The sequence below is a fragment of the Phyllobates terribilis genome, unplaced genomic scaffold (assembly GCF_046119375.1).
Source record: "Phyllobates terribilis strain yellow unplaced genomic scaffold, ASM4611937v1 Scaffold_11__3_contigs__length_659146591, whole genome shotgun sequence".
Classification (NCBI taxonomy): domain Eukaryota; kingdom Metazoa; phylum Chordata; class Amphibia; order Anura; family Dendrobatidae; genus Phyllobates; species Phyllobates terribilis.
The window spans coordinates 418,822,237-418,848,927 of NW_027362771.1; the positions used below are offsets into that span (position 1 = coordinate 418,822,237).

Consider the following 26,691-nt stretch of genomic DNA (forward strand, 5'->3'; position numbering starts at 1 on the left):
TGTAGCTCTGTGTGCTTGTCTCCATCCCGGATGGGCCTTCCATTGCACGTGCCATTCTGGTGCATGCTGGAATTTTTTCAATACAGGCAATCGGTCCACGATGAGCACAAGCACTTTGGATACAATCAGTCTGGGTGCACAACGGCCTGAAAACATCTCGACCTTAAAGTAATTTTGGGCTGCACTTCGTCTGAGAGGAGACATGTGAGGCCAGCATGATTGATTCTGTTTCCCAGAAGCTTGATGTATTGTGAAGTGACTTATATCCCGTATGATCTATTTCATCAGTATGCATAATTCAGGACTTTCAGTGCTTCTCTCCAATTAATATTAAAACCATCCCCCAGAATTGGCAGACACATTAATATTCATGTGATTGTAATAGAAGTCTGGGTATAAATCCAATATGCAGAACACTAGATATTTACTGTAATTCTATACCTGGTCAATGTTCAGAAACAGAAACGTTTTTTTCCGGGTGGAATGTTTTAGTATATGGCTCCTGCATACTAATGTCTGTATCCAAGACTTAAATGGGGTCTGGCACAAGGTTTTCACTACCCCATCTGAAAGCAGCATGATATAGAGGCCCTGTTTCCAGTGATATGTCAGTCATTGGGATGCTTGTTGCAGTTTTGACAAAGTCACTGTTTTACTTGCTGAAGATCTACCAGTTCTCTAAATGCTGCACTGATTGGTAACTGCATAGGCAGAAAGCTGCGAATGAGTGGTGCAGGTGGGGTTATACAGAGCTCATGAATATGGAGGATTACATGTCAGGTTTACTAGTCTTCTAGTGATAATTTCCTGATTATAAAACTTCGATTTTATAAAAACTACATCAAGCAGCCCATTAAGTGGCACATCACTGGAATCAGGGTCTCTGTGCTGCTCTCAGATTAGGAGGCAAAAACATGGTGACAGATTTTCTTTAAAGCCTAGAATGGAATGAAATCTTGTCCAGATAGATTAAGAAAAGCTGTCCCAAAGCCGTGGCTCTAAATAAGCATCTCCGGCACAGAACAAGAATATGGGAAACTTTATACTATTGCTATACGGTGAAAGCAATCATACTACATTGCAGTTGGGGTTTCACATTGCGACCCGTGACCCACTGCGACACAGCCACAAATATTTCTAAATGTATTGATTTTTGTTTTGCTGGTCACAGATTGCATGCGACTCGCTTGCCATAAACTTCAATGCAAGTCGCATGCATCTTGTCTGCAATTTTGCTGTTTTTTTTCTACAGAAAAACTGTGTTTGTGCATCAATGAGTCACAGACCAGGTGCACAAATATTTTTGGCTGCGTGACGTTTCACCGTGTGGCCCCAGCCTTGCAGTAGTAGATTATAGACTTCAAGTGGAAGTAAATCCTGATTTGAACCTGAAGGGAACTGGATACTAAATCACAGTAAACAATGTTTGTCTTTGTTTTTACTCTCACCCCCTTAATCCTTCACTTCTTACAACCACCCCTAATCCCTACACCTAGTAAGGAACTCTTCATCTCTCCCTCCATTCTCCCCTCCCATCTCACCTAGTCCTCAGAGCTATTCCTCAACATGCAATCCTTTGTCTCCAAACACAGACAGCCACCTCATGCCCTCTCCTGCTCCCACCTACTAACGCTTTCTCTGCTCCTCCTTACTGCCGGCGACATCTCTCCAAATCCCGGCCCTCCTCACCACAGCCCTACAATCACTTCCACCTCCTACCCACGATCTACCCCAAACTCTCGTAACCCTTCTAACCTTATACCTATACGCCCAGCCCCTGCTTCCCCAGTCCCACTAACAGGAGCTCTATGAAACGCTCGCTCTGTCTGCAACAAACTTTCCTACATTCACAACCTCTTCATCACTAACAAACTTTCCTTCCTTGGCATCACTGAAACCTGGCTCAACCCCTCTGACACGGCTTCTCCTGCTGCACTTTCGTACGGCGGATTCCACCTCTCCCATACCCCCCGCCCCACCGGCAAGCACGGTGGAGGAATAGGTTTCCTCCTCTCAGATAACTGCTCCTTCACCCATATCCCACTGCCGCCCTCAATTACTCTCCCCTCTTTTGAAGTGCACTGCGTGCGCATCTACTCCTCCTCCAACCTCCAACTGGCTGTCATTTACCACCCCCCAGGATCAACCACCACTTTCTTTGACCACTTGGCTACTTAATTTCCTCTCCGTTGACATTCCCACTATCCTCATGGGTGACTTTAACATCCCCATTGACACTTCCCTCTCAGCTGCCTCTAAGCTTCTATCCCTCACTTCCTCCTTCGGTCTTACTCAATGGTCTTCCACACCCACCCACAAAAACGGCCACACGCTGGACCTCATCTTCACCCGCCTCTGTTCCCTATCTAACCTCTCTAACTCACCTCTCCCTCTCTCTGACCACAACCTACTTACATTCTCTTCCCTCTCCTCTCCAGGTCAACAATCCCCACTCCACAAACTTGCACACCCTCGCAGAAATCTCAGACACCTTGACCTACACTCACTCTCTGAATCCCTTCTCCCTCTTACAGACATTAGTTCCTTACATGATGCAGATGTTGCTGCCACTTTATACAACACCACAACAGCTGCAGCTCTCGATTCAGTCGTCCCCCTCACACATACCAAAGCTCGCACAATCAACAGACAACCCTGGCACATCAGCCTAACTAAAGAACTGCGACGGGCCTCCAGGGTTGCCGAGCGTAGATGGAAAAAGTCCCACTCCAATGAGCACTTTATTGCATTCAAACAATCCCTCACTACCTTCAAGTCCACACTCACTGCAGCAAAACAAACATACTTCGCATCCCTCATATCCTCCCTGTCTCACAACCCCAAACAACTATTCAACACCTTCAATTCTCTCCTCCATCCCCCAGTGCCTCCTCCCTCTCCTCTTATTTCAGCCGAAGACTTTGCCTCATTCTTCAAGCAGAAGATTGACACCATCAGACAAAGCTTTTGCCTAAAGCCCCCACAGTCCCTCCCCACACCTACTCAACCCTCCTCCTCCAAAACCACCTTCTCCACCATTACAGAAGATCAACTTTCCTCTTTACTCTCCAAATCACACCTCACCACCTGTGAACTTGACCCAATCCCATCCCACCTCATCCCAAACCTTACCACTATCTTCATCCCAACCCTAGCCCACCTCTTTAACCTGTCACTAACAACTGGTGTCTTCCCCTCATGCTTCAAACATGCCTCAATCACAACCATCCTCAAAAAGCCCTCCCTTGACCCATCCTCTCTGACTAGCTATCGCCCCATATCACTTCTCCCCTATGCCTCAAAACTACTGGAACAACACGTCCATTCTGAACTGTCCTTCCACCTCTCCTCCTGCTCCATCTTCCACCGCCTACAATCTGGTTTCCGACCGCACCATTCTACTGAAACTGCACTGACTAAAGTCACCAACGACCTACTAACCGCCAAATCTAAGCGACACTACTCCGTCCTCCTCCTCCTAGACCTGTCATCTGCCTTTGACACAGTGGACCATTCCCTCTTACTACAAACTCTCGCATCTCTCGGCATCACAGACTTGGCCCTATCCTGGATCTCCTCATACCTAACAGACAGGACATTCAGTGTCTCCCACTCACGCACCACCTCCTCATCTCGCCCCCTATCTGTCGGTGTCCCCCAAGGTTCAGTCCTAGGACCTCTGCTCTTCTCCATCTACACCTTAGGCCTGGGACAGCTCATAGAGTCCCATGGCTTTCATTATCACCTCTATGCTGATGACACACAGATCTACCTCTCTGGACCCGATATCTCCTCCCTACTAACCAAAATCCCACAATGTCTGTCCACTATTTCATCGTTCTTCTTTGCTAGATTTCTAAAACTTAACATGGACAAAACAGAATTCATCATCTTTCCGCCATCCCATTCACCCCCCCCAACTGACCTATCTATCAATGTCAATGGCTGTCCACTCTCCCCAGTCCCTCAAGCTCGCTGCCTTGGAGTAACCCTGGACTCTGATCTCTCCTTCAAACCACATATCCAAGCCCTTTCCACTTCCTGCCGACTCCAACTCAAAAATATCTCCCGGATCCGCACATTCCTCAACCATGAATCTGCAAAAACACTAGTGCACGCCCTCATCATCTCCCGCCTCGACTACTGTAACCTCCTGCTCTGTGGCCTCCCTTCTACCACTCTTGCACCCCTCCAATCTATCCTAAACTCTGCTGCCCGACTAATCCACCTGTCCCCCCGCTATTCCCCGGCCTCTCCTCTCTGTCAATCTCTTCACTGGCTCCCCATTGCTCAGAGAATCCAGTTCAAAACCCTAACCATGGCATACAAAGCCATTCACAACCTGTCTCCTCCATATATCTCTGACCTAGTCTCCCGTTATATACCCGCACGCATCCTCCGATCCTCACAAGATCTTCTTCTCTACTCCCCTCTTATCTCCTCTTCCCGCAATCGCATACAAGATTTCTCCCGTGCATCCCCCCTACTCTGGAACTCTCGTCGACCGTGGAAACCTTCAAAAGGAGCCTGAAGACCCACCTCTTCCGACAAGCCTACAACCTGCAGTAACCACCGCTGCATGACCAGCTCTACCCTCACCTAATGTATCCTCACCCATCCCTTGTAGATTGTGAGCCCTCGCGGGCAGGGTCCTCGCTCCTCCTGTACCAGTCGCTGTCACATTGTGTTCAAGATTATTGTACTTGTTTTTGCTATGTATACCCTTTTTCACATGTAAAGAGCCATAGAATAAATGGCGCTATAATAATAATAATAATAATAATAAAGTAAAAGGACAATTTCCTAAGGCTAATATCATTATAATATTAGCCAACATTGTATGCTGCCCTCTAGTGGTAATTCATTGAAGTCATAAAAGATGCTTTTGCTAGGTCATGCAATATGTTTTTATCGGTCACTTATATAATGATGACATTTTCTGGAACACTTTGTACATAGGGACAGATTTGTTACAGTTCTGACACCATTTTTGATATTAGGGATTTCAACAAATATGACAGAAGACCATGCAGAATGCACTGCATCTTTTGAAGACTAAGGCCACACTCACACGTTCAGTATTTCTAAGCCAAAATCAGGAGTGAGTGATGGGTTTCTGATTGTTCCACTGTTGATTTTGGCTTACAAATATTGAGATAAAATACTGACCAAAAACTGAACGTGTGAACGTGGCCTAAGGCCTCATTTAGACGTCCTTTTTCATGTGCGTGTTCTATCTGTCTTTTTCAGAGACAGGTAACTGTGGCGCTGTTCTCATGTCCGGTTTAATTTTTTTTTTGTGAATTGTGTGTCATCAAAATATCACCTAGACAAGTCCATTTTTGATCGCAGTCTCAGATGAAAATCAACCATATATGTCTATGGGTTTGTGAGACTCACTGAGAACACATAAGTACCATATGTGTGCTGTCTGTTTTTAACATTGCAATGGGTAGAAGAAGCTTTGAGAAAATCCTTAACGTCATGGCCCCACTATCAGTATGTGGTCAGTATTTTTTCTCAGGAGTGGGAGCCAAAACCAGGAGTGGAACAATCAGAGAAAAGGTACAAGTCACCAATTCTGCATTTATCACCCACTCCTGGTTTTGGCTCCCACTACTGAGAAAAAATACTGATCAAATACTGATAGTGGGGCCGTGGCCTAATGGTAAAAACAGACATACTGATAAAAATCTGACCCAAACCAGAAATTCAGTCTGTTTTTTCACTAGCGAGAAAAAAACCCAGATGTCTAAATGAGGCCTTATTCGCAATCCGACTTCCATATCTTACATGAACACAGCAGTAGTATATCGCCTTGGCTTGGTTGCAGACTACAGTAATGCCAGGTGACATTACTAAGCTTCCATTTGAGCTGTTTTAGCAACTGTCTTTATAAATATGTGTATGATTGTATATATAATTTGGGGTTATTCCTGTATTTTCTCTCCTGGAAATGCATGAATGAACTGACAACCAACAAATGAAAGCTGCACCCTAAAATGCTATAATATGTAAACATCGAATATATGAAATTGGAACTGCGTTACTGCTGTAGAAAAAATGTTAAAAAATGAAGATACTTAGCTCACAAACAGTCGCTGGCTGTTGGGTTCCCTTGAATTGGCCAATTTGTGCGCTAAGTATCTTCACTTTTTAACATTTTTTCTACAGCAGTAATGCAGTCCCAATTTCATATATTCAATGTTTACATGTTGTAGCGTTTCAGAGCGCAGCTTTTATTTGGTTACATAGAGTGGCTCTCTTAGAGTGCACCTGATCACACATGTCTTTTTCTGTTTTGAAGTGCCGGTCAGTCTTTTGATATTTGAACTGACAGCCAGGCGTTACCATTCTCCTTATTGGTAGCATGTGCGTTCCCCTACCAAGTCTGACAGGGTCAGTGCTGAGTGGACAGTGTCGGGGTGGGTAGGTACATGGCCCATTGACAAGGGAAATTGTAATATCCAGTACGTTCCCAGAAGGAATAACAAAGGAGCGGTGCAATGGAGTTTTCTATGAGAGCATGCTTCAGAATAGTTTTTTCAAATATTTACATTAATGCCATTGGGAGAAGTGATAGAATGGCAAAAAATAGTGTTAGTCCTCAAGTACATACAGGACAGCCTATTCTGAAAAATTACTTAGGTATAGGTATAGTTATCATTTAATGATTTCTGTTACTGGAAATATCAGACACCATAATCTAATAAATTGGTATGGACATTCTTTAATTTTAGAAATTGTCAGAATTCCAGGCGTACAGAAGTAGAGGTGTAAATTGTGATATTTCAAGCACCACTTTTTCCCACGTGATGAATACAGCTGCTTACTTTTACCGTGAGCTTAGAAAGGTTCATATATAGTTATCTAATGTACTCGTGGCTACTGATCACCCAGAGGAGCTTGAGAAGATAAAAACAATATGAATAATCAGACCCTTTTACATGAGTTTACTGTCAGTGAGCATTTGTCAATTTCTGCATTACTTAGAGCGGTGATAGAAATGTACGGTTCTTGTTACTAATCAGTGCCCTCGCTCTTCCAGGTAGAACAGGTGAGCCAGCTGGCAGTATTCATAGATGCTGCATTGGACTACCATAGACAATGTACACAGATCCTGGAAGACCTCCACAGCAGGCTACACAACAGGTGAGATCATCCAATACTTATTTATGTGTAGCCCACCACATGGTGTTCTGTGATGATCACACTTACTAATTTGCTGTATGATAAAATGCTGTCATTTATCCATTGAGACAGGAGTGTTGGATACAATCTTATCAAGAGCCACATACCACTACTATGGAGTCAAGAGGCAAGATATGTATTACAGCATGCAAATTACCAACCCCCTTCAAAAATCAGTTTTTTAGGCTGTGTGCCCACGATGCATTTTTTAAGCGTTTCCGCAGCGGCAAAAGCGCTGCAGAAACGCTTAAACGCATGGTAGAAGGCCTGCCATGTTCCCCAATGATAATCCGCATGTGCTGTGCACATGCTGCGGAAATTTCCGCTGTGGATTATCATTGCGGAAAAAAACGCAGCACTAGCAATTATTTTGCGGAAGTGCTGCGTTTTCACCGCCATTGACTTGCATTAGAACGCATGCATTCTGCTTCACTAGATAAGCACATGCGGAATACATGCGTTCAATGTGCGGATAGTACCCAGGTCTAGAGGAGAGGAGACTCTCCTCCAGACCCAGGTACCATAGAACCTGTAAAAAGAAAAAAAAGAATAAAATAAATATTTACCTTCTGATGGCCCCCGCTGCGCTCCTCCTCCCTTGCCGGCAGATCGCGATGGACTGGAGGACCTGCGCTGACGTCATAGTCATGTGACGGGTCACGCGACGCTGACGTCGGCAGGTCCTTCAGTGTACCGCGATCTGCCGGCAGCCAGGACGGAGCGAAGCAAGACTGCGGGGGCCATCAGAAGGTAAGTATACATTTATTTTTTATTTTTAAACATTCTTTCGGTCACACTATATAAATCCATGCCGTTTGCATGGATTTATATAGTGTGACCAAGTTGACAAGCACTTTCCAAGTGATGCTAAAATCGCTTGTCAACCCGCATGCGGAAATGCATGTGAAGAACGCTTCACATCCGCATGTCCCTGGCAGGAAAACGCATGTACAATCCGCATGTACAATCCGCATGCGTTTTTTCTGCCAGGGAGATGCAGAAACGCTCAGGAAAAATCCGGAGCATTTCTGCATTGTGGGCACATAGCCTAAGAAAGCAAATTAATCACACATTCTTATATTGAGACCAGATTTATGCTTGTAGCTTTTTGGCTTGTATTTGATGCAGTATTTTGATTTTTGAAGCCAAGAATGGATCAAAAGGTTTGTAAAAGTATAGGGAATTTCTTTCTCTGTTTTTATTTCTTTTTTTTGTATCCACTCCTGGCTATGGCTAAAAAATATTGTATTATAATCTGAATATGTGAATCCAGATTAACAATACATGAACAGAGATACTGGATGGATGAAAGGCAAATCGCGGTTTCTTTCTGTTTGTGCCTAATGCAAATGGCACCACTATGTGCATGGACCCGTTTGATGGGTCACAGAGTGCCAGGACCAGTATGGCATTACATAGTGAGTGGGCCTTCAGTCACCCCATTTATCTAGTGGAGAAAATACTTGTGTGTATTCTTCTAAATAAACTACAGATCGCTATGTCTGTAGTTTATTTTGAAGAAGGCTTTGGCTCAAACCAGAAACATGTAAATAAAGCTACTTGTATCTACCTTGGAGTGTGGAGCTCTCATCCTCTACAGCAGCGCGGTCATCTCCAAATGCCTATCCTCCACCATATATCCATATTCAGAACCTTAGTCACACAGTCTACAAATACAGCTGTCCGCATGGGCCTAGTTCTTACACACAAATGTGCTCCACTCCAAGCCCCTGACAAAATGCAGAACTATGGGAAGGAAACCATATTAACACATTGGGAAAAACTTTCAGAAAAAAAAATCATGACAGCATTGTGCGCACAGAATTTTTCCACAACATTTAAAGGGAACCGGTCACCAAGTTTTCCCAATATATACAGCAGTAGGGCCAGCACTTTTTAAACCCTCTTTTACAGCATTCTGGTATGCTGTATGTATGTCCCCAATTCCCTATGCAAGTCACAAAAAAAAGACCTTTTATTATACTTACTGATGGGACGGTCCAGTCCAATGGGTGTCTCTGGTCTTGATCCGGCGCCTCCTCTTTTCTTATAGTTGCCGTCTTCCTTCACTGCTTCATGTGGACGACGCGACCTATGTCATTCACACGGTGTCTCCCATCACACTTCTGCGCAGGTGCATTTCTCTCTGCCCTGCCAGGGGCAGAGCAAAGCACTGTAGCGCGGCTGCGCTGGCTTTACCTACAAGTTATCGGTGCTCTTTGGCCTTTCCCTGCGCAAGCGCACTACAGTACTTTACTCTGCACCCGGCAGGGCAAGGAGAAGTGCGCCTGTGCAAGAGCATGATAGAGGACACTGTGTGGATGATATAGGACACGTCATCCACATTAAGCAGGGAAGGAGGACGGTGATCATAAGAAGAGATGAGGCACTGGATCAAGACCAGGGACGCCCATCGGACCAGGCTGGGCCATATGCGAGTATAATAAGGTCTTTTTTGTGCCTTGCATATTGAATTGGGACATACATACAGCATACCAGAATGCTATAAAAGAGGGCTTAAATGTGCTGGCCGTACTTTATATTGGGCAAATCTGGTGACAGGTTCCTTTTAAAATAAATGTTAAGTTGTAAGCGTTGTTTTAAATTGTATTTCATAAATCAATAGAACACATGAAAGTAAGCAACTTTGTAGCATATTTTATCAGAGAAATCTGCTTCTCTCTCTATATGGACTGATCAATCCTTTTCAAAATTCTCAGTTCACAGCTAAAATCTGTCTTCAATGAAGATAGGAGATGGCAGTTGCTACTCATATGTTTCTATGTAGATTGAAGGGGAGGTGAGCTCTGACTAACTCCTCTCTATAATCATATAAGAAGCAACTGCCTGCCATCTCCTATCTCAGTAATGTAACAATCTGTCTTCACTGAATACAGATTTTACCAGTCAATTGAGAATTTTGAGTATGAATGATCAGTCTACAAGGAGAGAGAAGCAGATTTCAAAGTTGCGTGCTTTCATGTGTACTATTGATTCATGCAGTAAAAATTAAAAGAACAGTTAAACTTTAATTCCTGGTTCACCAGCAATCATTATTATAGGGTCCCTGGGTCCCCTACTTGTTTAAATTTATATACTGGAGGTCTGCAGTCAAGCATGTGCACTGCTGCGTTATACTAATTTGTGGGAGTTATAGAAACAGCCAAGTGCGAGTATTTTAAGAATGTTATGTGGAAAACCTATGCCTTTTTGTTTTCAGAATGAATTCCACATCCAGTCGCCCTAAACGGGAACACCAGTCAAGATCGATAATGTCCGTACTGGACCCAGATGAAAGGCTACAACATAATGGGATCTCCAGCAGTTCATCTACAAAGTTATCAGGTACAGGTGACCTTCTTTCTTCTTTCCATCGAAGGTTTAATTCCCACAATAAGGTTTTTATGCTGTGTATTTTCACTTTGGAAAAAAATAGTGTCTTACAGAGTGAATAAGGACTCCTAGAAATTCCATGCGCACTGTTATTTTTTTTTACGCAGCATAAGCCAATCTGTGGTGTTTTTGGCAATTTCTCTTGCGGGTACACTGAGCAGCTCCAGTATGTGTACTTTCGATACAGCTCTGTCAGGTTTCAGGAGCGGTGTTTCTTTAGACTGCAGCCTGTCCTGCTACATGATTAGATTGGGCTGTGAATTTCATGATGGGGCCATTTTATTACATGTTGGAGAACCCCTTAAAGGGAGTCTGTCAGCACAGAATGACTGTTCAAACCAAGTTCGGTGCATTATGGCAGGACAATCGTTTAAATACCCCTTCCAATCTATCTTCTCCCATCTCTCGCTCTATGAAACCAGAGCAGTCAATCAAATGAGGAGGGGTGGAGATAGTGGGGAAACAAGCAGATGGGAAGGTGAATTTAAATGATTGGCTCCACCATGAAGCACCGAGCGGCGGGACTTAGTTTGAACAGTCATTCTGTGCCGACAGAGGCCCTTTAAACATTATCATCAGATTGTTTAAAGGGTCTGATACTGCAGGACACCTTCAGAGGGCTTGTGAGGTCCTTGCCTGAATGTGTGTGAGCTGCACAAGGGAACATTTGTTTTATTGTTATGACTGATAGGAATAAATACCATACACATATAGTATTTTTAAAATGACAAATGTACCATGATGCAACACGATATCCAGATGGAGAAAAGGGTATCTCAATACCGAACTATACAAGTTCCAACATTCTGCATTGTGATCTCTTTCTTGCTTGTTGGTTTATGAAATGTTATATCACTAGTGTAGATCATACACCGATCATTGATAACATCAAAAACCTGCTGAATATTTGGTGGGTCCTCCTCGGGGTTAATTTTGCTTCAGGAACAGACAGATCATTGGTACAAGCCATGAAGCCACCAAGGGGCCCAAGAGAGACGTGTACCCAATTTCCAGCTGCTAAGCAGCTTCTGTGAGACATATTAAGGTGTGAATTATGACGAGATATTGAACCACAAAAGGGCCTCTGTACTGTTCTTGCACCAGGCCCTCTTCTGCGTACACACTTGTGTCATTTATTTGTTTAATATCCTGAAATATTTTTGTAAAAACTGGCAGCACCTAATAGAGTCCTAATAGAACAGGCCTAGAGCTTTTAGTCAGGCACCCACATGACATAAAAAGCCATTCACACACACAGCTCGCATTGCGGAGGTAACAGTGCGGTTATAGAGGCTGCCCTCTACCTGTTCCACAATTAGGCTGTGTGCCCACGATGCGTTTTTTAAGCATTTCCGCAGCGGCAAAAACGCTGCAGAAACTCTTAAAAAACGCATGGTAGAAGGCCTGCCATGTTCCCCAATGATAATCCGCATATGCTGTGCACATGCTGCGGAAACTTCCGCTGCGGGTTATCATTGCGGAAAAAAACGCAGCACTACCAATTATTTTGCGGAAGCGCTGCGTTTTCGCCACCATTGACTTGCATTGGAACGCATGGATTACGCATCACTGCATCTGTACATGCGGATTCCATGCGTTTCAATGTGCGGATGGTACCCAGGTGTGGAGGAGAGGAGACTCTCCTCCGGACCCGGGTACCATAGAACCTGTAAAAAAAATAATAAAATAAAAAAATAAATCTATACTTACCTTCTGATGGCCCCCGGAGTCTTGCTTCGCTCCGTCCTGGCTTGCCGGCAGCTCGCAGTGGACTGAAGGACCTGTGCTGACGTAATTTAGTCATGTGAAGGCAGGTCCTTCAGTGTACCGCGAGCGGCCAGCAAGCCAGGACGGAGTGAAGCAAGACTCCGGGGGCCATCAGAAGGTAAGTATAGATTTATTTTTTGACATTCTTTGGGGTCACACTATATAAATCCATGCCGTTTGCATGGATTTATATTGTGTGACCAAGTTGTCAAGCACTTTCCAAGTGATGCTAAAATCGCTTGGAAAGCGCTTGTCAACCCGCATGCGGAAATGCATGTGAAGAACGCTTCACATCCGCTTGTCCCTGGTAGAAAAACGCATGTACAATCCACATGTACAATCCGCATGCGTTTTTTCTGCCAGGGAGATGCAGAAATGCTCAGGAAAAAATCCGGAGTATTTCTGCATCGTGGGCACATAGATTCCTTATAAGGCTATCAGCAGATTTTTGTTACAGAATCTGAAAGCACCATAATGTAGGGGCAGAGAGCCTGAGTTCAGAGATGCGTCACTTACTGGGCTGCTCGGTGTAGTTTTGATAAAACCTTTGTTTTTCTGCTGTAGATGTAGCAGATATATGAATGCTGAGCTCTGTATGACACCGCCCGCACCCCTGATTGTCAAGTAAAAGATAATCAGCCGCAATCTCAGAGGATTGCAAATAGTGTTTGCTTTTATTTTAACATGAAATAGTCATTCACCACAGTGTTGGATATCATAACAAGAGATGATGGGTAAAGTGATAGGTTACGTTTCGACCCAACCGGTGTCTTTTTCAAACATCGCTAGAAAAGAAATATATACAAAGTTATTGTGCTGTACAAATATACATGTGGTAATGTCCATAGATACAAAGCAAATACAGTGGGAGATAAGATTATATCAACCTTAGCATTAGAAATAACAAGAACAATATAAAAGAACATAAAAGAAAAACAACAAAAAAAAGACAGCAGTATAGTGCTAAAATACACGATAATCTGTAACAAAGCCGTATCATAAGGCAATGGCTTTTAGAGCAACATGAGCTTACAGACATACTAGGACTAGAGCCGATCCTATGCATTGATGTACTGTATGTATGCTTCAAATCAGGAAGAAATTGATAGGAAAGACAATTTTGACAGCGGTAACAGAAATGACCTTGGTTAATAACAGCGCTGTCAGGAAATGATCTACTATTTGTATTCCCTAGGTTCTACCATGCATTTGGATCAGCCTTGTTGCAGAGCAGTATATGACTTTGACCCTGAGAATGAAGGTGAACTTGGCTTCAAAGAAGGCGATATCATCACATTAACCAACCAGATTGATGAGAACTGGTTCGAAGGCATGGTCAGTGGGGAATCGGGGTTCTTTCCAATTAATTATGTTGAAGTTGTGGTTCCCCTTCCACAGTGAACATCACACTGACTACTGGAGGCAATGGCACCATCTTACAAATAGACTCTTAAAACCTTCTGAATGTGGCATTCTGTGAACGCCTTGCTACTTGAGTGACTTCAATTTTATTGTGTCATCTCTTTTATATGTATTTATTTTGTATCGATTTTTATTTTTATGAAAGCATTGACACTGTTATGAGGATGTGCAAAAGAGATTCTATTTTGTCATTGTTCGGAGATTGTTTCATTGTTTCATATGTGACACCTGTTGCATGGATGTTGACTATTTTTAATTTCTTAGACCCTTTTAAAGTATTTTAAGCACATGGAAATATGGAGGGTCCAACATATTTTCCTTATGAAAATTAGAAAACACCATTTCTATACTGTGAATACTAATACATGTTGCACAATTCAGAGTTATAATTCTGTGTCAAACTTGTTATGTTGTCTTAATATATACAGCTATGTCTATATGACCAAATATAATAAATATATCCTGAAATCACATTCTGTTTTTTAATTAATTTTTTAGTAGAGGAAAGAGTGGCTCATGCATTTCTGATGCTGTAGAAATTGTATCTTATGATAAGTCCAATTTCATAGAATGGTAGAGTTGGAAGGGATCTCCAGGGTCATCTGGTCCAACCCTCTGCTCAATGCAGGATTCACTAAACCATCTCAGACATGTCTGTCCAGCCTCTGTTTGAAGACTTCCATTGAAGGAGAACTCATTACGTCTCGTGGCAGCCTGTTCCACACATTGATCGCACTCACTGCCAAAAAGCTTTTTCTAATATCTAATCTGTATCTTCTCCCTTTAAGTTTCATTCCATTGCTTCTCATGTTTCCATGTGCAGATGAGAATAAGGATGATCCCTCTACACTGACATCCCTTCAGATATTTGTAGACTGTATTAAGTCTCCTCTTGGCCTTCTTTATTGCAAGCGAAACATTCTCAGATCCTTTAACCGTTCCTCGTAGGACATGGTTTGAAGTCCGCTCACCATCCTGGTAGCGCTTTTCTGAACTTGCTCCAGTTTTTCAATTTCTTTTTTAAAATGTGGTGCCCAGAGCTGGACACAGTATTCCAGATAAGGTCTCATCAAGGAGTAGAGGGGGATAATTACTTCACGTGATCTAGACTCTATGCTTCTCTTAATACATCCTATAACGGTTTGCCTTTTTGCTGCTGCATCACACTGTTGAGTCATGTGCAGTCTGTGATATATTAGTATACCCAAATCTTTTTCACACGTGTTTTGGTTAGTTCTATTCCTCACATTATGTAGATGTTATTTTTGTTTTTCTTGTCCAAATATAGAATCCAGCATTTCTACCTGTTAAATACCATTCTATTAAGGCCCCGTCACACTTAGCGACGCTGCAACCAGGGATTGAAGCTTGAAGAGAACAATTTGCATATTCCAGGTGCCTTCTGGGAAAAGCGAAGAGTCTCCTTCAGCTAGAAGATCGCTGGGTACAGCCGGGACCAGCTGCTTGGAAAGCATCGCCAAACCGCGCGCCGTCAGGCGCGCAAATTTATTTCATTTGTTTATCCTAGGGTATCACAAGAAAGAAGACAGACATCAAGTCAGCAGGGACAAGCAGCAGCATGGCAGATGAGACAACCTACATGGTGAGCTGCAACATGTGCTACATGTTCACAGATCGACCAGAAGCTGAAACCAACTTCACCTGCCTGAAGTGTAGACTACTGGCTCTTTTAGAAGAAAAGGTGCGGGGACTGGAAGAAAGAATTGCGACATTAAAACTCATCAAGGAAAAATGAAGACTTCCTGGACAGAACAGAAGCGTCACTACTGGTCACGGAAAGTGAAGGAAGCGTCAGAGAACCTCCAGAGGCAGACAAGTGGAGGCAAGTGACCAAAAGAAGCAAGAAGACCATGGAGACACCACCAACCACACAACTGACAAACAGATTCCAAGGACTTGTGGAGGACGAAGATGGCACACCTAAGGATGAGGAACTACCAGCAAGCAAAAAAGAAAAGAGCACCCAGAAACACCCAGAAGCGACAAGAAAAAGGACAGCCAAGAAGGGAAAAAGAGTGGTGGTGGTGGGAGACTCACTACTGAGAGGAACAGAAGCAGCTATCTGCAGACCGGACATAACCGCAAGAGAAGTATGCTGCCTCCCAGGGGCGAAGATCAAGGATGTTACCGATAGGATACCGAAGCTCATCCGTTCCAAGGATGTCCACCCATTTCTTTTGATGCATGTTGGCACCAATGACACGACAAAGAAGGACCTACCGACAATCTGCAAGGACTTTGAAGCATTGGGGAAGAAAGTAAAAGAACTGGATGCGCAGGTAGTTTTTTCTTCTATCCTTCCAGTAGACGGGCATGGCGTCAGGAGATGGAACATGATCCTTGATGTGAACAACTGGCTGAGACGATGGTGCAGACATCAAGGATTTGGATTCCTGGACCACGGTGTGAATTACCTCTATGACGGACTCCTTGCCAGAGACGGACTACACCTCAACAAACCCGGGAAACACACATTCGCCAGGAGACTCGCAACACTCATCAGGAGGGCGTTAAACTAGAAGAAGAGGGGATGGGAAGAAAAACGCCGGACACGAACATGCAACCAGAGAACATACTAATGAAAGATATGAAGTGCGACAAAGAAGGTCCAAGACAAGATACTTGGAAGGGAGGTATGAAAATTTCTAATACAATCCACAGGGAGAAGATTGGAACAAAACAAAATCGTGTAAACTGCGTGCTAGCAAATGCCAGGAGCCTGACAAACAAGATGGATGAACTGGAAGCAGAAATATCTACAGGTAACTATGACATAGTGGGAATAACCGAGATGTGGTTAGATGAAAGCTATGACTGGGCAGTTAACTTACAGGGTTACAGTCTGTTTAGAAGGGATCGAAGAAATCGGAAAGGGGGTGGAGTCTGTCTATATGTAAAGACGTGTCTAAAGCCTACAATACGGGAGGATGTATGGGAGGGAAATGAGGAGGTCGAGTCCTTATGGATGGAGATACATGGGGCAAAAAACAGTAATAAAATTATCATAGAAGTCTGTTATAAACCACCAAATATAGCAGAAGCCACGGAAAGTCTATTAATGAGACAAATAGACGAAGTAGCAAAAAATAACGAGGTGATTATTATGGGGGACTTCAACTACCCCGATATAGACTGGGAAACCGAAAGCTGTAGATCTCAGAAAGGAAACAGGTTTCTGTCAATTATCAAAGACAATTATTTGTCACAACTTGTGCAGGAACCAACTAGAGGGGCGGCCCTTTTAGACTTAATATTAACTAACAGGCCAGACAGAATAACTGAGGTGCAGGTCGGGGGGCACCTGGGAAATAGTGACCACAACATTATACAATTCCACATGTGCTTCAGTAGGGTGCCCAGCAAGGGAGTCACAAAAACACTGAACTTCAGGAGGGCAAAGTTTGATCAGCTAAGAGATGCCCTTCACCTTATAGACTGGGATAGTATCTTTAGTAATAGGAGCACGGATAGAAAATGGGAAATTTTCAAAACAGTCCTACATAGTCACTGTAGAAGGTACATAACTTATGGGAATAAAAGGGCTAGGAATAGAAGGAAGCCAATGTGGCTAAATAAGGAAGTCAAGAGGGCAATGAAAAACAAAAAAAGGGCTTTCGGTAAACTTAAATAAGAAGGCAGCGAGGAAGCGCTAATATCTTATAGGGAAAAAAAATCTGTAAGAAACAAATAAGAATAGCAAAAGAGGAGACAGAGAGACTAATTGCCAAGGAAAGTAAAACGAATCCCAAACTGTTCTTTAACTATATAAACAGTAAAAGGATTAAAACTGATGGAGTTGGCCCATTGAAAAATAACCTGGGTAAAATCATAGAGGGTGATGAGGGTAAAGCAAACCTACTCAATAGCTTCTTCTCCACTGTTTTCACAAAAGAAAACAATTTATCGGAGGAAATGCAGAGTGATAAAGTAAACCCTCCGCTAAATATCACCCACCTAACCCAGGAGGAAGTTCAGAAACGCCTAAATAATATCAAAATAGACAAGTCACCAGGCCCAGATGACATACACCCCCGGGTACTAAAAGAATTAAGTAATGTGATAGACAGGCCGCTGTATCGAATATTCAAGCACTCTTTATGGACAGGGACTGTCCCACTAGACTGGCGCCAAGCAAATGTGGTACCAATATTCAAAAAGGGGTCTAAAAGTGACCCTGGGAACTATAGACCAGTAAGCTTAACGTCTGTTGTGGGTAAATTGTTTGAAGGATTTCTTAGAGATGCTATTGTAGAATATCTTAATGATAATAACTGTCTAACTCCATATCAACATGGATTCATGAGGGATCGCTCCTGCCAAACAAACCTGATCGCCTTCTACGAGGAGGTGAGCTCACAGCTGGACTGGGGAGAGTCAGTGGATGTTGTATACCTTGACTTCTCCAAAGCGTTTGATACCGTGCCACACAAAAGGTTGGTATATAAAATGAGAATGCTTGGTCTGGGGGATAATGTGTGCAAGTGGGTAAATAGCTGGCTGAGTGATAGAAAGCAGAGGGTGGTTATCAATGGAGTAAGCTCAGGGTGTGTCAGGGTTACTAGCGGGGTGCCTCAAGGGTCTGTCTTGGGCCCTATATTATTTAATATATTTATTAATGATCTAGTGGAAGGGTTGCATAGTAAAATAGCAATATTTGCAGATGATACTAAACTTTGTAAAGTAGTTAATACAGATGAGGATAGGGCACAGCTACAGGAGGATTTAGATAAATTGGGGAGTTGGGCCAAAAAATGGCAAATGGGGTTCAATGCCGATAAATGTAAGGTCATGCACATGGGAAAGAAAAACAGCAGTCACCCATACATATTAAATGGGAAACCGTTGGGGAAATCTGACATGGAGAAGGACCTGGGCGTCTTGGTTAATAGCAAATTAAATTGGAGTGCCCAGTGTCAGGCAGCAGCTGCGAAGGCAAATAGAGTCATGGCATGCATCAGAAGAGGAATAGGGGCATATGATGAGAACATTGTTCTTCCTCTGTATAAAGCGCTGGTAAGGCCGCACTTAGAATATTGTGCACAGTTCTGGGCTCTGGTGCTCAGGAAAGACATATTGGAGCTAGAGAGGGTACAAAGGAGGGCGACTAAGGTAATAAAGGGAATGGAGGTTGTCAAAATTAGGCCTATTTACGTTGGAAAAGAGAAGGTTTAGGGGAGACCTCATAAACATGTATAAATACATCAGGTGGCAGTACAGAGATCTCTCCCATGACCTGTTTATACCAAGGATGGTGACAAAGACGAGGGGGCACACTATGCGTCTGGAGGAAAGGAGGTTCCTGCACCAGCATAGAAGGGGATTCTTTACGGTCAGAGCCGTGAAACTCTGGAACTCTCTGGGAGAGGAAGTGGTGATGTCCAACTCACTTAATGAGTTCAAGAGAGGCCTGGACGCCTTTCTTGAGAACAATAAAATTACATCTTATGCTTAGTTAATTAATCCAGGGATTTAATCTGACTGCCAGATTGGTGTCAGGAAGTGAATTTTTCCTCAATGATGTAAATTGGCCTATACCGCATGTTTTTTTTTTTTTTTTGCCTTCCCCTGGATCAACGCTGCGGAATAGCTGCAGTGCACAAGAAATAGGCTGAACTGGATGGACGCTTGTCTTTTTTCGGCCTTATAAACTATAACTATGTAACGATCCCGACAACGATACGACCTGTCAGGGATCGTTGCTGCGTCGCTATGTGGTCGCTGGTGAGCTGTCAAACAGGCAGGCTCACCAACGATCAGGGGAGCAGCGACATCGTGGAAAGAATCTTTCCACGATGTCCTGCTCTTGGTTACCAAGAGCAGGCTGGTAACTATGGTAAACATCAGGTTACTAGGGCCACACGCGCTCCTAGTAACCCATTGTTTATCATGGTTACCACTCTGCAACAGTGAGCGGGAGGTTACCGCTCACTTTAGCAGGCTCCTAACCATGATAAACAACGGGTTACTAGGTGTGCGTGTGCCCTAGTAACCCGATGTTTACCATAGTTACCAGCCTGATCGCTGCTCCCGCTGGTCACACACAGCGATGTGTGCTGACCAGCGGGAGAGCAACGACCAAAAAATGGTCCAGGACACTTTGCAGCGATCAGCGACCTCACAGCAGGGGCCTGATCGCTGCAAAGTGTCACACATAGCGACATCGCTGGTGAGGTCGCTGTTGCATCACCAAAACCGTGACACAGCAGCGATCTCGCTATGTGAGACGGGGGCTTTAGTCACTGCCCATTGTTCAAGTTTATCTAGATCCTTTTGAATCCTCGGTCTTCTCTAGTGTTAGCTATCCCTCCTAGCTTTGCATCGTGTGCAAATTTGATTTTACCTTCAGTTCCCTTATCTAGATAATTCATAAAAATGTTGAACAACACTGGGGCCAAGACAGAGCCTTGTGGTACCCCACTTAAAACACTCTTCCAATTGGATATGCAACCATTTATTACCACTCTTTGAGTACAATCACTGAGCCAGTTATGAATCCACCTTACCGTAGCCTTGTCAATCCCATACTTGGTCATTTTTTTCAATAAGGATAGTATGAGATACTTTATCAAATGCTTTGCTGAAGTCAATATATACTATATCTACCGCATTTCCCCGATCCACCCAGTCAGTGATTCCATCATAGAAGGAAATTACCGTATTTGTCAGACTAGAAGATGCACTTTTTTCCCCAAATTTGGGAGGAACACAGGAGTGCATCTTATGGTCTGAATGCTGAATGTAGCTTATTGGGGGGTGGCGGTGATGGAGCAGAGTCACAGGAGGCAGGTTCGCTGCTGCAGGAAGCCGGCTAGACTGGGGCAATGCTGTAGGCCCAGGCTGGAAGGAGGGGGGTGTCCCAGCAGTGCAAGGCAGGAGCCATTGATCTCCCAGAGGTGGGCTTCAGAAAAATAGTGCAGTGTTTGCGCATGCGCAGATTGAAATCTCAGCTCAATGACACTACTCTCCCTTCTTTCCTGGTAAGCTAAATTCAGACCCCCATTTTTCACATTAAAAATTGTCACCCCCCCCCCATTTTCCTTCTCTAAATTTGGGATGCGTCTTATAGTCCTATAGAGTATGGTAGATGAGTTTGTAGCAAAAAAAGTCATGCCAGACTAATGCTGGCTCTTGTTACTTACGGTATTCTTATCCAAGCACTTACATACATTCTATTTAATAATTTGTTCATAGAGCTTTCCTGGTATAGAAGTAAGGATCACTGGCCTGTAACTTCCTAGCTCCATCTTCTTTCCTTTTTGAAGATAGGGACAACATTTGCCCTTCTCCAATATTCTGAGGAAGGGAATCATAATATGTAATTCAGGAAACAAATTATTGCACTGGCACAGCATATTTTAATCAAATTGTATAAGCCCACTGTCAATGATCTCTTTTAGGCCACAATGCGCAAGTCAACCATGGATCTCCTTACCCAAGCTAACTATCTCAGGCATAAATGAGGCGGTTCTTGTCGGGTGACCACTACAACACTGTACCTTCAAAAAGAGTGACCCAGATGCCCAAGTACCTTGCTGCCAGCCAAAGTTCTTTTGGCTTTGGGCCATATCATCCCCACAGACGCAGCAACAATGGCTGCGACACACAGCACCAACATGAGGTGGAGCAGAGTAATGATGAGCGAGCACTAAAATGCTCGGGTCGAGCAAATTGAAATGCTCGAGTGCTCGGTCCGAGCAACGAGCCCAATGTAAGTCTGGGAAACCCAAGAATTTTTCCGGCGGCTCCCCTGGCGGTCTGTAGAGTGCCTAAAAATTACCCAAATCGATGGGAACCGTGCTCAAATGACATGGGAACAGAATGGGGAAGACCCCTGGAAGCATCTCTGACTCCCAGGTCACTGCTGTCAACAATGTTGTCAGAGTATTACGCCACTTTTACCGACTCACAATAAAACAAACGAAAACAAAACTAAAATGGATTTTCCTGGGAAAAACGTCAAGGAACATCCTTTCCAGGGTAATGACCTGTATAGAAGGCAAAATAAATATACAAAAACAAAAATGCTCCTCCACACCTTGGGCAATGTTCACACACAGCGTTTTTGATGCGTTTTTTCACTTTTGCAGTGCTTTCAACGGTGAAAAATGCATTCACCGGGAAATGTCATTTTAACATTTTACTACCTTTTCTGGCCATGTGGTGTGTGAGACATCATCAGACACATTTTGTTTCATTTATGAAGGAGGGACTCTGAAAGTCACAAACACTATTTTTATAGGGCCATCAGGCGGCCCTTACTATTCTTAGAGGGCCAGCAGTTGGCTATGCTCTGTTGTTCCCATTACCAAAGAGTGGGTCTCCTATACGGTTATTGCGTATGCAGTGACTGCAAGGGCTACCAAAAATTTGGACTCACCCCAATACCCCTTTGAAGAGATATAGGGGAGGGTCTCAGTAAAAAAAAAAATGTTCCCATTATAAAGGAGTGGGTCTCCTATAGTGGTAATGCCCATGCAGTGACTGCAAGGGCTGCCAAAATTTGGGAAAAACCCCAATAACAATTTAAGGACACATAGAGCTGGGCCACAGTAACAACATGTTCCCATTAGAAAGGAGAGGGCCTGCTATACAGTTATAGGGTATGCAGCAAGTCCAAAGGCTGCCAAAAATTTGGAGACACTCCAATGTCCCTCGCAAGAGATGTAGAGGTCGGAGGGCCTCCTGAAAACAATGTTCCCATTATTAGGAAGTGGGTCTGCCATACTGTTTGCCTATGCAGTGAATGAAACGGCTGCCAAAAATTTGGAGGAACTCCAATGTCCCTTGCAAGAGACGTAGATATGGTGGTGGAGGATGAGGAGGACAAGAGCACACAGACAAAATCAGGAAGCATATAGTCATGTCTTGGTGTGAAGACAGAGATGCATGGGAATAGAGTTAGACCTCCCAAAAAAAGACACTGTATTTGAGTTTATGCTACGCTGCTATAATTGAGTTGAGAAGTCAAGCCCAATCCAGCCCTTGTTCATTTTTATAAAAGTCTGCGGATGCCGATAAGACAGGCAGATGCACCTATCGGTTATAATTCCACCAGCAGCACTAAAAACCCGCTCTGACAAAACGCTAGCAGCAGGGCAGGCCACGACATCCAAGGCGTAGAGAGCCAGTTCATGCCACGTATCCAGCTTGGATACCCAATAATTATAAGGCACAGAGGAATCACGAAGGATGTTGGTACAGTCGGCAAGGTACTCCCTCACCATCTTCCGAAACTTTTCCCTCCTTGAGAGAGTATCCCGCACCTCAGGGCCTGTTGAAGGGATGGCCTGAGAAAACGGTCCCAGAACTTTGACAGTGTTCCCCTGCCTCTGCTGGATTGCATTTGTGTCTCTCTCGCCTGTACTCCTTGGTTGTCCAACAAACTGTGACCTCTGCCGCCAGCGTTTTCAGATCGGAATTTTTTCAATAATTCCGCAACAAGGGCCTTCTCACACTGCCCCATGTTATTGGGCCTGTCCTGTGCGGGAATAAGAGACAGAAAGTTCTCCTTGTAGCGCGGGTCTAGAAGTGTCACCAACCAGTAATGACTGTCACCCAAAATTTGGAGAACGCGAGGGTCACGGGAAAGGCAGCGTAACATAAACTCTGCCTCCTCCCTGTCCTCAGGCCATCCACGCTGAACTGACAGTATGACAGTTGTGCAGGTAGTACCGTCTATAGCGCAGGAAACTAGCTCCTGTTATTCCTCCTCATTGCCACCCAATCCAAGTTGGGATGAGATGAAGCTGGGCTGTATGGAATCACCCTGTATGGTTCCTTGCTCCATCTCATCGTGCTCCGCCTGCAATGCATCCTCTTTAATTGTGAGCAGAGAGCGTTTCAGAAGACAGAGAAGCAGGATGGTGACGCTAATTATGGCGTCGCCGCTCACCATCATGGTGGACTCCTCAAAGTTTTGGAGGATGGTACAGATGTCGGACATCCATGTCCACTCCTGAGGTCTTGTGTGTGGAGTCTGACCTGAATACCGACGGCCTTGTCGATGCTGGTAGTCAACAACTGCCCTCTTTTGCTCACAAATCCTTCCCAACATCTGCAATGTAGAGTTCCAACGTGTGGGGACATCGCACTCTAGTCGGTGAGCTGGAAGCTGCAAACACTGCTGAAGCACGGCAAGGGCGGTGGAAGCGGCAGCTGACTTTCTAAAATGGGCACACACGCGGCGTACTTTGACAAGCAGATCTGGGTAGGTTTTGAGAAACCGCTGAACCACAAGGTTAAGCACATGGGCCAGGCATGGTATGTGTGTAAGCTCACCTCGCTTCAGAGCCGACACCAGATTTCGGCCATTGTCACACACGACCATGCCTGGCTATAGGATCAGCGGTGTCAGCCACAGATCTGCCTGCTCTTAAAGAGCGGTCCACAACTCTTCAGCATTGTGCGGTTTGTCACCTAAGCATATTAGCTTCAGTACACAGCCTGTTGCCGCTTGGCCGAGGCAGTGCTTCCAGCTGGTGACTGATGTAGTAATTTCGGAGATGGAGGCTGAAGAGGAGGAGGAGGTGCAGGAGCTGTAGAATGTGGGGGAAACCCTGATTGACCCAGGGCCCGCAATCCTCTGCGTCGGGAGGACGTGTTCCATCCCAAGGTCCGACTGGGTCCCAGCTTCCACTATATTAACCCAGTGTGCCGTCAGCAAGATGTACCATCCCTGCCCACAAGCACTTGTCCACGTGTCCGTGGTTAGGTGGACTTTCCTAGTAACTGCATTGTTAGCACGGCTAATGTTGTGAGACACGTTCTCGTGTAATGCAGGGACGGCACGCCGGGAGAAATAGTGGCGGCTGGTGACAGAGTACAGAGGGACTGCCGCCGCCATTAGGTTGGTAAAACTTCCATCTCCACGAGCCTAAAAGGCAACATTTCGAGCGCAACATTCGCAAAATGTGTGAATTTAGTAGTGTGGCCTGTGGGGCGTTGGCTGCGTATTTGTGCTTGCGTTCCAAGGACTGGGGTAGGGACAACTGAACGCTGCGCTGGGACAAGGACGTGCTTGCTGATGGTGCTAATTGAGAGTGTGCAATGACACGTGCAGGGCTGGAGGCATCTTGGCATGCGCCATGGACAGGGGATTGCAGTGCACGCACAATGACGGAAGAAGCAGTGGTGTCACCCGCAGACACTGTTTCTGGACCCTGGCGTTCGGCCGACAAAGTCAGGTGCTGTGCTACTATGTGCCTGATCATGCTGGTGGTGGTCAGGCTGCTAGTTTTTCTACCCCTGCTGATGCTGGCCTTGCAGGTGGTGCAAATGGCCTTTTTGGGGTTATCTGCAGAGTCTTTAAAAAAACAACCAGACTCGGGAAGACCTAACAGTTGTACTGGCAACTTCCTTCATGCTGGCGTTACGCTTTCCCGCCTTGTGTCTGCGGCCACCACACTGCTTCTTCCTGCCTGTTGTGGTGCTACGCCTCCCTCCCTCTGCGTGCTGCTGTCCTCGCTCTGCATGTCCCCCTGCCAGGTTGAGTCAGTTACTATATCATCCACCACCTCGTCTTCCACTTCCACACCCTGGTCCTCCTCCTGACTTTCTGGCAATTGTGTATCATCATCATCATCATCCTCATCCTCATCCTCCTCCTCCACTTCTTGCGACAGTAATTGTACTTTCCCACCGTTGCCTTCATGTGACCGTGGCTGCTCAAATATTTGGGTATCGCTACACGCGTTCTCCTCTTGTCTCGCTTGAAGCTGGACGGGCGAGAGGCCCAAATCTACAAATGGAAAAATGAACAGCTCTTCTGAGTGTCCAAGTGTGGGATCAGTTATCTGCGGGCACTCAACATGGCGGGAAGGAGGAGGATCAGGGTGAGGAATATGCGGTCCAGACTCACAGCTACTGAGACTTGACCGTGTTGAAGACAGCGTGGTGGTGGCAAAGTGACTGGAAGCATTATCTGCTATCCAACAACCTTTTCACACTGCTCTGGGTGCAATAGTGGTGTGCTGTGGTCCCCTAATAATTGGGACAAGAAGGTCAAGCGACAAGATGTGGGTGTTTGTTTTCGCACAATTTCAGCTTGCCCATGGCCATATCCTCTGCATGCACCATCACGTTCACTTCCCAGTCCCTTGCCACGCACCTTGCCCATTTTAAATAGAGGACAATATTTTCCACATTCACGAGAAATGGCTGATTTTGGAATGCAGTTATACGCGATACGTCTGACAGAGAACCACGGTTTTAAAATAGCAGGCCTGAAATTTACTAATACTATTCTGCACAGAGACCTAGTGTGAATAGTTTGACCGACACACTGCAACAAAAAAAAAAAAAAATAATGGAAAAGGAGGCCAATATTTTCCACGTTCAGTTCAAATTTCTGGATTTTTAATCGCTATAATATGGAAAAGATCTGGCTGTATTCTGCAGTGCTAACAAGAAAATGGAGCAGAAAAATGGTGTCCTCTGGATTGCTTTTTAAGCAAATAACCAGGATTCCGATAAAAAAAAAAAATTGCCCTGATACCTAGGGCTATGTCTACAAATATCTGTGAGAACAACAGCAGCAGACAGAACGTTCAATGGACCCTCTTGTGCAGTATCATCCACTGCAGTCTGCCACATACACTGCCTGCATCCTGCTATCACCACTGATTATATGCAGCAGGATTAGTCCACAGAAGGACTGTTAGTTCAGATGGATATACAGTACAGACCAAAAGTTTGGACAAACCTTCTCATTTAAAGAAATTTCTGTATTTTCATGACTATGAAAATTGTACATTCACACTGACTACATCAAAACTATGAATTAACACATGTGGAATTATATACTTAACAAAAAGTGTGAAACAACTGAAAATATGTCTTATATTCTAGGTTCTTCAAAGTAGCCACCTTTTGCTTTGATGACTGCTTTGCACACTCTTG

The 26,691-nt window shown here is 44.5% G+C and overlaps 1 protein-coding gene across 2 annotated transcripts in view; it reads left to right on the forward strand.

The window, feature by feature from the left end:
* SH3GL3 (SH3 domain containing GRB2 like 3, endophilin A3) overlaps positions 1-14,197 on the forward strand; it is a 97,319-nt gene extending 83,122 nt beyond the window's left edge. The window contains exons 8-10 of one of the 2 annotated variants that reach the window (XM_073653127.1): positions 7,049-7,152; positions 10,412-10,536; positions 13,547-14,197. In XM_073653127.1, the coding sequence (XP_073509228.1) occupies positions 7,049-7,152; positions 10,412-10,536; positions 13,547-13,752 (435 nt within the window). In that variant the 3' untranslated portion in view covers positions 13,753-14,197. The remainder of the gene's footprint in view (positions 1-7,048; positions 7,153-10,411; positions 10,537-13,546) is intronic. The other variant, XM_073653126.1, reaches the window with a different exon arrangement.
* The last annotated feature ends 12,494 nt before the right edge of the window (positions 14,198-26,691 follow it).